Here is a 15,455-nt window from a genome sequence, read left to right as displayed (position 1 = left end):
AGGCAGCCTGACATGTGTGCTGTGTGGGGTAAGGGGACAGCATGGAGCGGGGGTCCTGGAGAAGCAGCTTTGAGCAGGGGCAGGATCACAACAGGCAGAGATGCGACGGCTAGAAGCCCAGGCAGTGGGGACAGTGTCCGGAGGCCCATCCCTCCTCATCCACACTGACCAAGTGACACAAATGGTGTTCAGCCTCCAAGCTCAGCCTGGCTTGACTGGGTGGGGAGGGAAAGAAAAGGGAGGGTGGGGACCGTGTTTGCCGCGTGCCTTTCTGCTCAGGTTTTGGAGCAAGAGAGTGATATAACCAGAGCTGGGTTTTAGGAAAATGCATGTTCAACAGCACCACGGGCAAACTATCACACGAGGCCCAAAGGGATGGTGAGACTCTGGATTAAAACTATCTCAAACAGAATTACTCTCAGAGTTCATTTTCAGCCTAGCTCCTTAGGGCAGGTAGGGCCCTGCTATGTTGTTATTGCTGTACGGGAGGAATCTTCCTAAAAGAAAAAAGCCACAGCACAGTCTGCTGCCATCTGAAAGCCTGCACTTCTAAAGGGTATAATACATAGTGACAGTTTTGATCTACGCCAGTGGGTGTGGGTCCCAGTACTTCAGCGTCCTCTGCCTGCATAATTTAAAATGACAGTTTCGTGTCAAAATGAAATGTGAGTGAAGTTCCTTGGATATTTATAAAATATCAAACAGAATCATGTCAGCAAAAGATGGGTCTTTTATTACTAAACCACACAAGGATTTTTGTATGTTTGGAGTTGCTGGCAACTCATCTACAAGCTGACCTTCAGCCACAGCATAGACGAGGTGGTCCGCGGACCAGAAGGTATTTTCACCCACTGCAGTAAAAGGATGTCACAGGCTGCAACCAGAGGCGCAGGTCAGTGATAAAACTTTTTCTGTTTGGTACTTTTAATTATTAACGGTCCACGTTCCCCTGAGAAAGTGGAAGTTGCCAGAGCAGATGGAGAAGGCTGTGGTCTGCTAACCTCAGGACAGCTTCCTGGTTTCCAGCCTCTGGCCGGACACCTCAGGCCACCAAGTTTGGACAGTTTTTACGTGCAGCTCCAGACAATCCTGTCCGTGCCTACGAAAGTGTGTGGACACGCATTTCCGTGAATTTACTAATGCTTCAGTACTTTAACAACTGGTGCGGGTTGGGGGAACTCGGTGCAGTCGGCGAGCGCCCGGGTCAGCGGGGCCGCGGTCAGCGCTACAACATCTCGCTGCCTGCGCCCAGGTCTGCCTGCTCCAGGTCCGGGAGCCCCGCCCCCTACGCCGTGCGCCACGCCGGCCCCGCTCCCGGCGCCGAGCGATGACGTCACGGTCTGCGCCGCGTGCGGCAGAAACGGGAAGTGGGACCAAAACAAAGGAGCGGCGGCTGGGAGCGGTCTTTCTTTTCCTACCTCCTCTGGTGTCCACCTCAGCCCTGGCCGCCGACCCCCGGGAGCCGTACGATCATGTCCAACATGGAGAAACACCTGTTCAACCTAAAGTTCGCGGCCAAAGAACTGGGAAGGAGTGCCAAAAAATGCGACAAGGAGGAAAAGGCCGAAAAGGCCAAGATTAAAAAGGCCATTCAGAAGGGCAACATGGAAGTTGCGAGGATTCACGCCGAGAACGCGATTCGCCAGAAGAACCAGGCGGTGAATTTCCTGAGGATGAGTGCTCGGGTGGACGCGGTGGCCGCCAGGGTCCAGACGGCCGTGACGATGGGCAAGGTGACCAAGTCGATGGCCGGTGTGGTTAAGTCGATGGACGCGACGTTGAAGACCATGAATCTCGAGAAGATCTCTGCCCTGATGGACAAGTTCGAGCACCAGTTCGAGACGCTGGACGTGCAGACGCAGCAGATGGAGGACACGATGAGCAGCACGACGACGCTGACCACTCCCCAGGGCCAGGTGGATATGCTGCTGCAGGAAATGGCAGACGAGGCCGGCCTCGACCTCAACATGGAGCTGCCGCAGGGCCAGACCGGCTCCGTGGGCACGAGCGTGGCCTCGGCCGAGCAGGACGAACTGTCCCAGAGGCTGGCCCGCCTGCGAGACCAAGTGTGACCGCGGAACCCGCTCTCAGGCGTCCCGGCCGCAGCCACCTTCGAAGACGGATACTCTACGCTAGAAACTCGGAACCGGCCTGAATGCTGAACTGCTCTTACTCAAGATGCTTCTACCTTTGGGTTTTACAGTGCTCTCCAGGTACACGAAGACGTCCCAGGCCTTCTCCACTCTTAAATGGATTTGAAAGTTCTGTATAGCTTGTGATCATGTGTATTTTTATAGCTGCCTTTTAACAGATCTGGTTAATTTGGCGTATATGAATCTTTCTCAAAAATTTGGTCAAAACTCTAGTTCCCGTGTATTCAGTATTCTGCCCGAATTACCAGGATTGAAGGTTTTCTTTTTAATTTTGTGTAATCGATAATATCTAGAGTTGACGGGAGGTGATTACTTAGATTAATTACAGCGCTATCAACACCTCATTAAGAGATTTATTTTATGGGCAGTGCTATTCTGTGTATCCTTTGTTTATTGTCATCAAATCCAGACTACAGGTGACTATTCATCTGTTCTCATAATTTACACTAAAATTACTTTACGACTTTCCAGCATAATGTTCAGTTATTGTTTACGTCCTATACATTTTCTTATGGTAGTTGTCTTTTTATAACTGGAAAAAATGCCATGTAACTTGCATTTATCATAAGAGAAAAGTGTTCATTTATGGTTTTAAGATTTACAAGGTTTAACGTTAGTATGACAGTTTTTTCCAAGTGAACTTCTCTCTCACGTTTCTAGTTATTTTCCTATTTAATTAGACTTCTTTTAAAGTATGGCAATTAGCATGACAGTCACATTACTCTGACGTTGCCAAAGAACCGTTGATTGGTTTGAGAAAGCCCTGGGACTGTGCGTGTGTAGGTTTTGTTTTGATTTTAATCAAAAATAGAAATAAAATTAGAACTGCATTTTAGGTTCTAATTATTTGCATTTATTATCTTGTCTTAAAAGCAACAGCTCTTTTAAAACCTTGGAAATACAAGTTGGAGTGTTTGGCTTAGCCATGCAAATCCCTTACACATACATGCAGCCGCCTGGAAGTCTGGGAAGGACAGATGCAGGGTCAGACGATAGGCTCGACCCTTTCAGGCCAGAGCCCAGATGTGCTGCCTTCCATCTTTCTGGCATGGTGGTGTGTAAAGTAAAAGTGAAAAAGCAGAGCCTGTAGCTACCACTTTCTCAGAGCCGCAAAACATGGAGAACAGCAACTTGCTTTTGCCTTGGCGAGCATATTAATCTAAGTTAAACACTTAAGGATATTTTAAATTCCCTCTTCCCTTCACTGGAGAGAATTCCAGTATTTCAGAAAATAATTAAAGGGACTCTTCCAAGCCTTTTGAAAGATTTGAGAACCAAGTGTTCACTGTTACAACATGTCCTCCTATATGAACGTGTGTGTATTAAGGGGGAAAAAAAAATGAAGAGTTGTGTGCAGATGAGGACTGACCCTCGTATATAAGTGTCATTATGTCTGACTGGATGTTGTTCCAAAGTCTTCTGTAAAGGACACCTGCCAGTCGTCTTCCCCAAATCCTCTTTCTAGAACTAGTCCCTTTTGGTGTCTCCTCTCATCCACAAGGTTGCCCAGAGGCAGCTGTGTGTGAGCACAACATGAGTCCTAACCCCTCTTTAGACTGAAAACATCATTACAACTTAAATAACAGCTTGCTGTTGATCATTTGGTAAATTGAGGACCCTTTTATAGTGCAGATAATTCCCAACAAAACTAATATATTTTGTGAGATTAAACAATGCTTATATATGCTTGAACTTTCTTAAAATATGTTCATTTCAAACTACATGAATGTACATTTTTATGAAACATAAATATTTTCAAAAGCATACCAGGCCCATGAATTATTTCCTCAGTTTTGCAGTTGATGAAATGCTGGAATATGAACCACAGAAGTTTGTCAAATAAATCACTTTAAACTGCATGTTATTGCATACTGAGTGTACATCCTGTTTACAAAGCTATTTAAGGAAAAAGAACTCAGAGGTTGATTTGGTTCAGAAAGCATAGTATTTTTCCAGACTCACCTTTAGCACCTGAATTTCTGTTTGCATGCATATTTCTAGAAGCCCAAGTTGCTATTTCTTTACTGTAATAGTTTCTTCATGGCAACAAGGTTCTTCCTCATACTGAAACTTGCCTAGGCTAAAGAGAGAATTTCCAAAAGGATCCAACTCAAACATACCAAGGAAATGGTTCATCTTCCATGCAACTACTAGTATAATTTTTGCTCTTATTTCTCCTTTGTATTTTTCTGCCTTCAAATTCAGCTTCCAAATGGATTTAGAATAAACTTTTAAGTTTACTTTAGGAACTATTTAGTTTATTTCAGTTCAGATGATAACTGCACTATTGGAGACCTTTCTTACTACAGTTGCTTCTTCCTGAAGGAGCCTTAATGTGTGTGTGCCTTTCAGATGAGGGTGCCGTGTGCCCACCCTGCTGTCTTCGATTTGGAAAGGTGCCACCTAAAGTAAGCACCCATCTGACAACCTTATTCACTGAACGTGGTCTCAGGGTCAGCCAGACAACCTCACCTCATTGAGCAGAAGTGAGGCACCTCATATTCTAGATTTCCTCCTCTGCAACAGGCATGACACCCTCTTGGAGGCGTTTCCGTAGCCAAAATCCAAAGCTCAGGACCTCGGGTGCTGTTGGCAAAAAGCTGCAAGCCTGTGGTCATTGAACAAACTGATGAGCAGGCCCCCATCTCTTTTTTTTTTCTTTTAATCAACTGGTTGGAATGAGACAGTGCCTGCCTGGTGTACCGAGGTTTGTTTTCCTACAACCAGACAGTAGGTTCCATGTGGGGCAGGACCAGTGCATCTCAGTCATGGTTCCTGGGCATCAGGTGGTATACCCAGCTCAGTAGGTGTGAATGCAGATCTCCCTTGGGTGCTGTCACTCGTGACCATGCCCAGAGCTCCCCGGTGACAGCATCACAGTGGGTGCGGGGGCCTCAGCAGAGCCCGGATGTACCCTCAGGACCACCCTGTCCTCCTCCTCCATCGTGTTTCTCCAGATGGAGATATTTGCTCCTGCTCTTCAGGGTTTGTACATCCTCCATCCCTCCTGAACGGTGTCAGGACAAACAGTTCAGCAGTGTTTGTTGAGAACAACTGAATACAGTAAAAGATTTAGACTGAGGTGTGTCAGATGCTGGCTGTCTGGGGCTTCTTTCTAGAAATAAAGACATGCTTCTGCCTTAAACGGTCCTCAGTGGAGTTAGGTAGATAAGGCACAAGCAAAAAGAGGAAAATACACCAGTGTACACAGGTGCGACAGAGTCATCAAGATGAGTAATGTCAGTGCTCTTTACGCACCGTGTGTTTTATACCTCAACTTATACAAGGGGGGAAATCACGATGTAAGGTGTGTTCCGAGCTAATCAAATCATGAAACAAACTACATGGAGGAGGATGGGATTATAGTGTCCTAAAACTGGTTTCTTTTTTCTTTTTTTGTTTTTTGAAGCAGCACTGGCTTATGACACATAAGTTTCATGTTTACAACATTCTACTTCTGTGCACACTACAGCAAGCTTGCCACCAAATATTTCATTTCCAGCCATCACCTCACAGTCGATCCCCTTCACCCATTTCCCCCTCCCCCTGCCTCTCCCCCTCTGGTAACCACTACTCTGTTCTCTGTATCTACGTGTTTGTTTTTATTTGGTTTGGCTTGTTCATTTATTTTGGGGTTTTGTTTGATTGCTTTTTTATAGTCCATGCATGAGTGAAATCATACTGTATTTTCTTTCACCATCTGCCTTACTTCACTTAGCATAATACCCTCAAGGTCCATCTGTGTTGTCACAAATGGCAAGATTTCCTTCTTTTTGTGGTTGAATAATATTGCTTTGTATGTGTGTGTGTATGTGTATATATATATATCATATCTTCTTTATCCATTCATCTGTTGATGGACACTTAAGGTTGTTTTCATATCTCGGCTATCGTAAGTAATGCTGCTATGAACACTGGGGTGCAGATATTTTCTGGAATTAGTGTTTTTATTTTCTTTGGATGAATACCCAGGAGTGGAATTGCGGGTTCATAAGTGGTTGTTCTATTTTTAATTTTTTGAGGAGTATCCATATTGTTTTCCACAGTGGCTGCACCAATTTACATTCCCATCAACAGTGTATAAGGGCTCCCTTTTCTCCACATCCTCTCCAACACTTGTTATTTCTTGCCTTTGGTAACAGCCATCCTAACAGGTGTGAGGTGATATGTCATTGTGGTTTTTGTTTGCATTTCTCTGATGGTTAGCAGTGGTGAGCATCTTTTCATGTGCCTGTTGGCCACCTGTGCGTCTTCTTTGGAAAAATGTCTCTTCAGCACTTCTGCCCATTTTTAAATCATGTTGTTTTTTTGTTATTGAGTCATGTGAGTTCTTTATATAGTGTGGATATTAACCCCTTATCAGACATATGATTTACAAATACCTTCTCCCATTTGGTAGGTTGTCTTCTTGTTTTGTTGCTGGTTTCCTTTGCTATGCAGAGTCTTTTTAGCTTGATGCAGTCCCATTTGTTTATTTTTGCTTTTGTTTCCCTTGCCTGAGGAGACATATCTAGAAAGATACCGCTAGGACCAATGTCAAGGAGCATACTGCCTATGTTTTCTTCTAGGAATTCTATGGTTTCAGGTCTTGCATTCAAGTCTTTAATCCATTTTGAGTTTGATTTTTATGTAGGGTGTGAGGTAGTGGTCCAGTGTGATTATTTTCCATGTAGCTGTCCAGCTTTCCCAACACCAGTTATGGAAGAGACCATCCTTTCTCCACTATATGTTCTTTGCTCCTTTGTCATAAATCAGTTGTCCATATGTGTGTGGGTTTGTTTCTGGGCTCTCAATTCTATTCCATAGAATTGGCTTCTTAGAAGAGGTTGGGTTCAATCTGAGGCTTCAAAGAAAAAAAAGTGGGGATTACACAAAGGTCTGAAAAGCCAAAACCTATGTGGAGATTTGACTGGAGTGGACGGTTTGACACCAAGAAGAACAAAGAAGAGATGGGACGCATTGCGAAGGGCTCGGAGGCCAGATTCAGCGTGGACTTCACTCTGAGGGCGAGAACAGGATGTGAGTCATTGGGTATGCCATCCAGGTGACGGGAGAGGACAGGCCAGGGCAGGGGAGGAAAAGGCATGATGCTTCTCAGACATCCAAGGGCACGTGGGTCACTCATCCACCCAGGCTCTGGCTCAGCCACAATCCCGATGCCCGGGCTCTGGTCTGAGGACCACCTCTGAGGTGGCCTGGATCTCAGCCCTGCTGCACGTTAGATCAGGCTGGTGCTCTGTCACTACTGCTAACATTTTCCTCCAGTATTTTTTACATCAAGTAAATAAGCGTCATGAAGTGAATTTCGGTAAGACACTGAGAAAAGGGTTTTACTTGTGTCGATTTAAAAAAATGCACAACATGAGAGTTGCGAGTTGTTTTATTTGGGGCAAAATGAGGACTACAGCCCGGGAGACAGCATCCCAGATAGCTCTGAGAAACTGCTCCAAAGAGGCAGAGGGGGAGGTCAGTATATATGTGATTTTGGTGAAGGGGGAATACATGCAACTGAGCACATACTATTTTGCAGAAGGTTTCTGCTAGTCACGAGGAGCAGTTGTCACCATGAAGGATTTTAGTGCTTTTCTAGATATGAACAGATACAAGAATTGGGCTCATAAAGTTGGCTTCTGAAAACATCTAACTCTCTGAAGACCTGTTCTGCCAGTTTTTCCCAGAGCACAGAGTGCCTCATTTTAGCTCTCTACCTGAACTCCTTTCAGGGGGTGTGGAAAGTCAGCAGCTGCAGCAGCACAAGAGTTAATCCTTGTAGAGGTAGATGGCAAATGCCAATGGAAAATGCCAATTTGTAGTTGACACTTGGCTTGACACAGCTCTGACTTGCTGCATTTTTCATAGAAGAAATCATTTTAAGTACATTTTAATTAAAGGTCGTTGGTGCTTTTCCTGAGATCCAGTTGTTCAAAGGCATTTAACAGGATAGCTTCATCTTTTCACCATCCCCCCTCAACCCCTGCCCCCGGCCCACAAGAACCCTGCAGTTTTGAGTTACTGGGGTGGCAGACAGAGGAGAAATGAACAGTGAATTGCTGTTTCGTGCCAATGTCGAGCAGGGGGGATCCCAGTGGCCAAAATAAAATCACTTCTGTAAACACAAATATCCTCAGCTGTAGCAGGAAGCAGTGAAGAGAAATCAAAGTAAATTGCTTTTTAACTGCTTTTCTTAAAGTGACCATAAGGGTGGGGGCGGGGGGGTGACATTTCTTTTTAATATTTATTTACTTACTTATTTGGCTGCACCGGGTCTTAGTTGCGGCATGTGAGCTCTAGTTCCCCAACCAGGGATCGAACCCAGGCCCCTGCATTGGGAGCATGGAGTCTTAACCACTGGACCACCGGGGAAGTCCAGGGGGCGACTTCCTATAATTGTATTTTGTTATTGTCCTGTGACTCTTTATCTAGTGGAAGTGAATGGTCTACAAGTGGAATTCTTAGATCTTGTTAATTTTTCGGCATAACAGGCAGTGGCGTATTCAGGGAGACAACCTTTTAAATTTTAGTCATACAAAATTCTGTGCATGATTTGGAAAATCCTTTTAAAACTCCTCTCTCTATATATTATCTTAAGAGCCCCGTTTTGAAGAAGTCCTACTACAACATGCGGGAAATACACCAATTGAACCAAAGATTAAGTCAAAAGTCTGGCAGAAATCAACTGCTAGTCTTTACTCCTTAGAGAGGCTCTCAAATGTCCGGGGAAACATTCACATCCGGGGAATTTTCACATTTTACTTCCATTGCACAAACTTGAAATCCATGAACTCAGAGGACTATTCACCATCAGTAACAATTCAGAAGATGCTCTGGGAAATGTTCACTGATGCCGGTCAGGTCTCAGGTGGTTAAGTACCAGAGCTGGAAGGAACCCTGGACACCCACCCCGGGCTCAGGGGTGGGGACAGATGGTATATCTTTCCTTTGTCGCGGTCAGGAAGTGGTCAGGAAGGTACTCCCAACGCGTCCTTGGGAAGGCGGTCTCTGATCTTTCAACAACTTCTGATGTCTTTTTTGTTAACCACACTTCATTGTTTCTACTTATACCCGTTATTACCATCTGAATAGATTCACCCACCCCCTCCACCCTGTCTGCATCCTGTTTGAAATCGGGCGCCTCCTACCCTCTAACCAGAGCTGAAGGCTTCATATTTGGTTTGATTTTCAGTTCCTTCCAGCCCTTTCGATCGGAGATGATCAGTGTCTGTATCACCTTTCTCATATTAGATGTCCCTGCCGAGAGGACAGACCACTTCTGCTTCAAATTATTACATCCATACACGGGGAAGGGGGGCGGCTCATCTCCCCACCGGAGCCCCCAGGTTTCTGGGCTATAGTCCAGAGCCCCTCCCCACCTCGGCAGATACCCCTCCCACTTCATCACAGACTCAAGTCTTCTTGCCCCTTTCCTTTCCTGCTAGACAGTCGGGGTGGACTTTGAGGTGCCCTCCACTCCACCAAATGCAAGGCCGGCAAGGACTGGGCCAGACGGCACTGTGGTTTTCAAACCAGACTCAGCTCTCAGGGGTCCCCTCCTGTGGCTCCTCCAGGGTCTTCTGCACTCCCCCCTCCTCCTGTGAGCAGCTCAAGGGCCTGCAGTGCTGGCTGGGGAGGGGGGCTGTGCGGAGGTGGGGAGGTGCTCCCCCCTCACTGTGCAGAAGCTCACGGCACACAGGCTGGGAGGAAGGCCCATCATGACTTTACTCCAGATACGGAACAGTGGACCCCGAGCTGTCCAGGCAGGGACTCCGGCCGAGTCCCCCTGATCCAGGTCACATCCACTCTCCCCAGGGCCGGAGCCCCACCTCAGCCACAGGGACCCCCCCACCAGGAGAGCCCAGGGCACTCAGAGCCCCGCCCGCTCCTCACACGCTCTGCTGTCCCCCACCCCTCGGGAAGTGGTCCTTTGCTCACTGGTTAACCAGCGCTGTGTCTTCCTGTGTCAGTTGCAGGCTGGGCCTCACAGCCCCCTGCTCACTTCATCCCACAAATACGCAGGGGCTGGGCTGCCCCACAGGCGCTGGGGAAACCCGGCCAACAAGCCAGATCTGCCCTGTGGGTCCCACATTTGGAGGGAGAGACAGACGATAAACAGAAAGACAAATACATGTAAAACCTGTCAAGGGAGGGCAGAGGCCTGGACCCCCGCTCCCCCACCACGACGGATCAGGACCCTCAGGACACTGACCTGCCTGGGAGACAGGTGTCCAGGAAGAACGCGGGAACCTGCTGGCCTGTGGCTGCCCCGTCCCCCTGGGCTCGTGCGGGCCCTGCACACCTGCCCCTCAGCCCAGAGGCGGCCCCAAGCACGTCTGGCTTTCTTTTCAGCTTCCTGGAGAGAATTGACAGCGTCAGCCTGGTGGACTACACGCCCACGGACCAGGTAGGTGGGGTTGGGCCGCGACCACCGCCCGAACGGGGGGACACTGGAGGGTCTCTGTACCCTCGGGGCCCAGCCGTGTCCCTCCGGGAGGCTCCCTGCACCCCCCACTCCCCGAGGTCTGAGCTCCTGGTTGTCCCCTGGAGTCCATCCCTCTACGAGGCCGACCCTGGGAGCTCAGTTACCCTGGCCTTGAGCCTGCCCCTCGAGTCTGTCCTCACACTTCTCATCGGGCTCAGAGGGGCCACTGCCCTCCACTTGCAGAGTCACTGTGGTGGCCAATTTACATCCTAATGGATCTGGTAACCAGGAAAGAAACCCTGACACCTGACAGGCCAAAAGAGGTGTCAGCCTTGTGAAACTGTACGGCTTTCTCATCCCCTTGGGAACACATCATCTTTTACCTTCGAGACTAGAACTGTGAGAGGAGAGAGAGTGAGTCTGACCCGGAGCGGCAGCTGGTGGGACAGGCGCCTCTCCCCAGACACTGGCGGGCTGTTGGGGACATGGTGTCAGTAGGGAACACTCAGGAGTGATTACAGGAAGCTCCTGAAGGAAAAAAAAGCAGAGCCATCAAGTCTCCAAGACCAAACCAGTACATTAACTGTGACTTTCTCTGGGGAGTGAGACCGAGAGCATCTGTCTCAGTTTTTAAGTCCTGTTTCTTTTCCGATGGAGGGAATTGCTGTTTGGGACACTCGCAGCCTATGGCTGCCCCGGGCTCTCCTCCTGAGGACAGGGGTCACTTGTTTGCTTCTCTCTTCTCTGCCCCCAGGACCTCCTCAGGTGCAGAGTTCTGACGTCAGGGATTTTCGAGACACGATTCCAAGTGGACAAAGTCAACTTCCAGTAAGCATGTGGGCAGGACCCTCCCACAGGGCCCCCAGGCCGGGGGTCAGGGAAGCGGCCTGGACATCGGGCGATCCCGGGCCTGCAGTGCTGCAAACCCGCTTGTGCGCCCGCAAGCGCAGGTGTCAGTGCAGGGAAGGGAGGCACTCGAGCCCGGTGGCCTCAGGCAGGTGCAGAGGAGGAGGACGCAGGCAACGGGCTGCCCAGGGGGAGAGAGGGCCAAGCGGCCACTGATCACAGGGCTAAGGGCTGGGCTCAGAGAAATACCGGGGTGTGGACACTCATCTGGGCCAGACTGGGGAGGCCCCGCTGGGCCCATCTGCAAGGTCACCTGGGGAGCAGAGCCATGGGCCAGGTGGAGGGGGAGAGCAAAGGACGGATGTCCTCCCGCCCCCGGCTAACGGCACCCCCCAACCCGTGTTCTCCCCCAGCATGTTTGACGTCGGAGGCCAGAGGGACGAGAGAAGAAAATGGATCCAGTGCTTCAACGGTGATTTCTCCCTCTCTCAAGAAAATGGGGACAAACCCACACTCCCTCCTGCTGCTGTGTTTCAGTAGCTTTCAATCCACTCACCTATCAAGTGCCTTAACCATGAGTCCCATGAATACAGAATTTAAGCATCCTGGGGTCACACTGTCTCTGCTAGTTTGGGGGCCCCGGGTCAATCCTGCGATCACAAGGGAGCTCTCCCCGGACATGGGTGGCCGTAACTGCTCTAAATAACCAAGGTTCCTCCCCCACTCCTCCCACCCAGACGTCACCGCCATCATCTACGTGGCTGCCTGCAGCAGCTACAACATGGTGATCCGGGAAGATAACAATACCAACCGCCTGCGGGAGTCCCTGGACCTTTTCGAGAGCATCTGGAACAACAGGTGACAAGACAGTAAACTCGGTCTCCCTCTGGGTTTAAAAATGCCTCTCAGCTTGCTTTCATCTTTGTTCTCCGATGCAGTCCTTCCTTGTGATAAATCTTCTAAAACCATAAGAAGCCTCTTTCAGTCCATTTACTGTAGAGACTTAACTTAAGATGGGGGTGTGAAGCTGATGGGACTTTGTCAGGAAAATCCAGATCTCTATTTTGGAAGCCTGTTACATACGGTTCAAATTTGGTTTTGTTTGGTTTTTAAAATGCAGAAAGCGCCCATTTAAAACATCCGCTCATGACTCGATGACCCCTGAGCCCCTCCCTCGACTTGTCAGCAAAGTGACAGGTCACCACCCAGACCCTCAACACCCAGCTCCTCGCCCAAGAGCCGCAGATGCCCTGCGTGACCATCTATTCTGTTTCTGTTGTTGTGACAGCTTTAACTTCTCCCGCTTTTCTGACCCTTTACTAGTAAATTACACCACACAAATCTGAGCATATTTATTCCTGACGTGAACCTTGGCTTTGGTGCCAGTACAGCCCTGTGGAGCTGAATCCTCCTCCTGAGAGTTTATCCTCATGAGGGAGTCCTGTGTGCAGATGGATTGGGGGCTGAGGTTCCGGGGCATCAAATAATCCCAAGCCCGGCACCTCGTCCGGAGGGCAGCACGTTGTCCTCTCCATGGATAACGCCTGCGACGGAGGTGCCTGCTCAGGCAGTGGACCCACACCTGTGTGTTTCCTGCTCCTTTCCAGGTGGTTACGGACCATTTCCATCATCTTGTTCTTGAACAAACAGGATATGCTGGCAGAAAAAGTCTTGGCAGGGAAATCAAAAATTGAAGACTATTTCCCAGAGTATGCAAATTATACTGTTCCTGAAGACGGTAAGATTCCAAAACAAGTATCTTGCGATTAAGGGAAAGAATTGTTCTTTCAATAGCCCTGTAACTGTAATTCCTACGGTTCTGATGAATCTAGGAAACAGTTAATTTAGATCAATCTTCTTGACTCCTGCTCCACCCTTAGCTTCTGGAGTATTAAAATGTCCTTAGGGTCCCATTTGTAAAATTTTCAGAGTTCAACTTGGTCCACGCTGAGCAGGAGGAGGAAGGGCAGCTTGACGTGAATGCGGGGTTTGCAGGGAAGCTCTCCCTCCTGGGGCCCCGTGTCGGTCGGTCCGCCTGGACCTGCCTGCTTACCCCGCACAGTGACTGACAGGGAAGTCGCTGTCTGAGCCACTCTGGCCGGGCCCGCAGGGACAGGGCAGCAGTGACCTCTGTCCCGAGCCGCCCGCCGCCGACCACCGTGTTGAGGCCTCTGTCCCCAGCGATGACTTTGGCCACAGCATGGTGACTTCATCGGGTGACCAGCCGTCCCGGGAGGCTGTGAGGCTCCTGGGACGTGGGAATTGCAGTGCTGAAGCCGGGAAGGTCCCGTCTGGCAAACCTGGAGGAGTCAGGACCCATTTCCAGTGGCTGCTCTTGGGTTTTGAGTTTCCTGGGCCACCAGAGTCTCCAAGGAGGGATTTGCTTATGGCAAAATAACCCCACTCCTCAAGGTTTAATCCCAAACTGGATAAAGCAGGATGAAGGGGGCTTTCCCAGAAACTTCAGTTAGAAGCTAAGAAACCTATCGCGGTCTTTGCACCAACCTCAGCCAGCCTGGCAGGGTGCTTCCTGGGCCCGGGTAGCAGCCGCCGTCTGGGAGCTCCCCAGCCCCCATGCCACCCACCCCACAGCAGCCGGGCCTGCTCTGACCTTTCCTGGGAACCAGCCCCTCGCTCCCCTTACCCAGTGTGGTCAGCATTTTTCCTGGGAAAAGTCTCAGGATGAGCTGGCAGCCCTCCCTGCAGGACGGTTCACCAGGTGCAGGCGACTGGGGGCCGGCTCACCAGTCAGTGAGACGCTTCATCTGACTTGAGTAGAAGCTGTTCACCCGGCACCAAACACAAACCACTGTTGAAGTCAAAATGACCTGGGAGGAGGAGAGAGACGAAGGTCACGTTTCAGTCTTTGGCTGCATGGCCCGTGTGCTTCCGTGCTCTGTGTGCACAGCCTCCATCCAGCTGTATCTGTGTGTCATGTCACTTAAATAAAATTCCCTTTGATTTTCTACAGCGACACCAGATGCGGGAGAAGATCCCAAAGTCACAAGAGCTAAGTTCTTCATCCGGGATCTGTTCTTGGTGAGCATTTTCCTTGCCCTTTGCTGTCCTGCCACCTTAGGGTGACCCTGCTCTTTGCACTTAAGTCTCTCACGAGCTCATTTAATCTCTCCCAAACAATGAGGGATGGGAAGGTGTCGTTCCCTCATCTCATAGCTGAGCACACGGAGGCTCAGAGAGGTCAGACTTGCGACCTCAGGTCACACAGCTTCCCAGCAGGAACGGGCAGGGTACAGGCCCCGGGGCGGCACTGAGATGGCCGACCCCGCTTGCGTGTTGCCTTTCAGTGGGATGTGGGATGTGGCCTCTCCTCAGCTCAAGGGTCACGTGGAAACAGACCTGCTCAGGTTCAGACGTTCCCTTTTTGAAAAAACTCTGTATTTTGAGATGATTTCAAACTCACATAAAAAGTGAGATCTGGGGGGCTCAGCCCTGACACAGACACCCCCGCCCCCCGCCCCCCGCCCTCGGTCCTCCGGAGCTGACGGGCTGCGTCTCCGCAGCGCATCAGCACGGCGACAGGCGACGGCAAGCACTACTGCTACCCGCACTTCACGTGTGCCGTGGACACGGAGAACATCCGACGCGTCTTCAACGACTGCAGGGACATCATCCAGCGGATGCACCTGAAGCAGTACGAGCTCCTGTGAGCCCCCCAACCCCGCCCCGCGTCCCAGGGCCGCCCGGCACAGAGCAGCGAGTCCCCGTCCATTGTGCGGGCTCTCGTGACCGCTGGGCCCCCGGCCACCTCTGCCCCCACCTCCCCGCCCCGGTCTGTGTGGGGGTGGGGGGGCCCCGACTCGTGGAGAACTTGGCAGATGGGGAGACGCACTGGCCCAAGCGCGACCGGGCGTCACCCTTCTGACCCCATGGGCCCACGACTCAGAGGAGCCCCCGAGCCACAGTGGGAACAGAACCCCCTTCAGTCCTGTCTCCAGGGGCAGCTGGCCTCAGCCTCTGTGTCAGAGCCCCTCTGACCGTCCACACATCAGCAGAAACCCCCCCACTGCTCTGGCCACATG

General features: G+C 50.1%; 2 protein-coding genes across 3 annotated transcripts in view; both read left to right on the top strand.

The window, feature by feature from the left end:
* The window catches only part of GNAL (G protein subunit alpha L), a 94,529-nt gene extending 79,446 nt beyond the window's left edge, over positions 1-15,083 (top strand). For both annotated transcript variants that reach the window (XM_068562757.1, XM_068562756.1), the window contains exons 6-12: positions 10,497-10,551; positions 11,324-11,397; positions 11,829-11,887; positions 12,153-12,273; positions 13,023-13,153; positions 14,387-14,454; positions 14,937-15,083. In XM_068562757.1, the coding sequence (XP_068418858.1) occupies positions 10,497-10,551; positions 11,324-11,397; positions 11,829-11,887; positions 12,153-12,273; positions 13,023-13,153; positions 14,387-14,454; positions 14,937-15,083 (655 nt within the window). The remainder of the gene's footprint in view (positions 1-10,496; positions 10,552-11,323; positions 11,398-11,828; positions 11,888-12,152; positions 12,274-13,022; positions 13,154-14,386; positions 14,455-14,936) is intronic.
* CHMP1B (charged multivesicular body protein 1B) lies at positions 1,356-2,983 on the top strand. Its single transcript, XM_068563440.1, has one exon. It carries the CDS (start codon positions 1,473-1,475, stop codon positions 2,070-2,072), a length of 600 nt encoding a protein of 199 aa, XP_068419541.1. The 5' UTR covers positions 1,356-1,472; the 3' UTR covers positions 2,073-2,983.
* Positions 15,084-15,455: the final 372 nt, after the last annotated feature.

The sequence above is a fragment of the Eschrichtius robustus genome, chromosome 14, assembly GCF_028021215.1.
Source record: "Eschrichtius robustus isolate mEscRob2 chromosome 14, mEscRob2.pri, whole genome shotgun sequence".
Classification (NCBI taxonomy): domain Eukaryota; kingdom Metazoa; phylum Chordata; class Mammalia; order Artiodactyla; family Eschrichtiidae; genus Eschrichtius; species Eschrichtius robustus.
The sequence above is the reverse complement of the archived record's forward strand: the minus strand, read 5'-3'. Positions and strand labels throughout refer to the sequence as shown.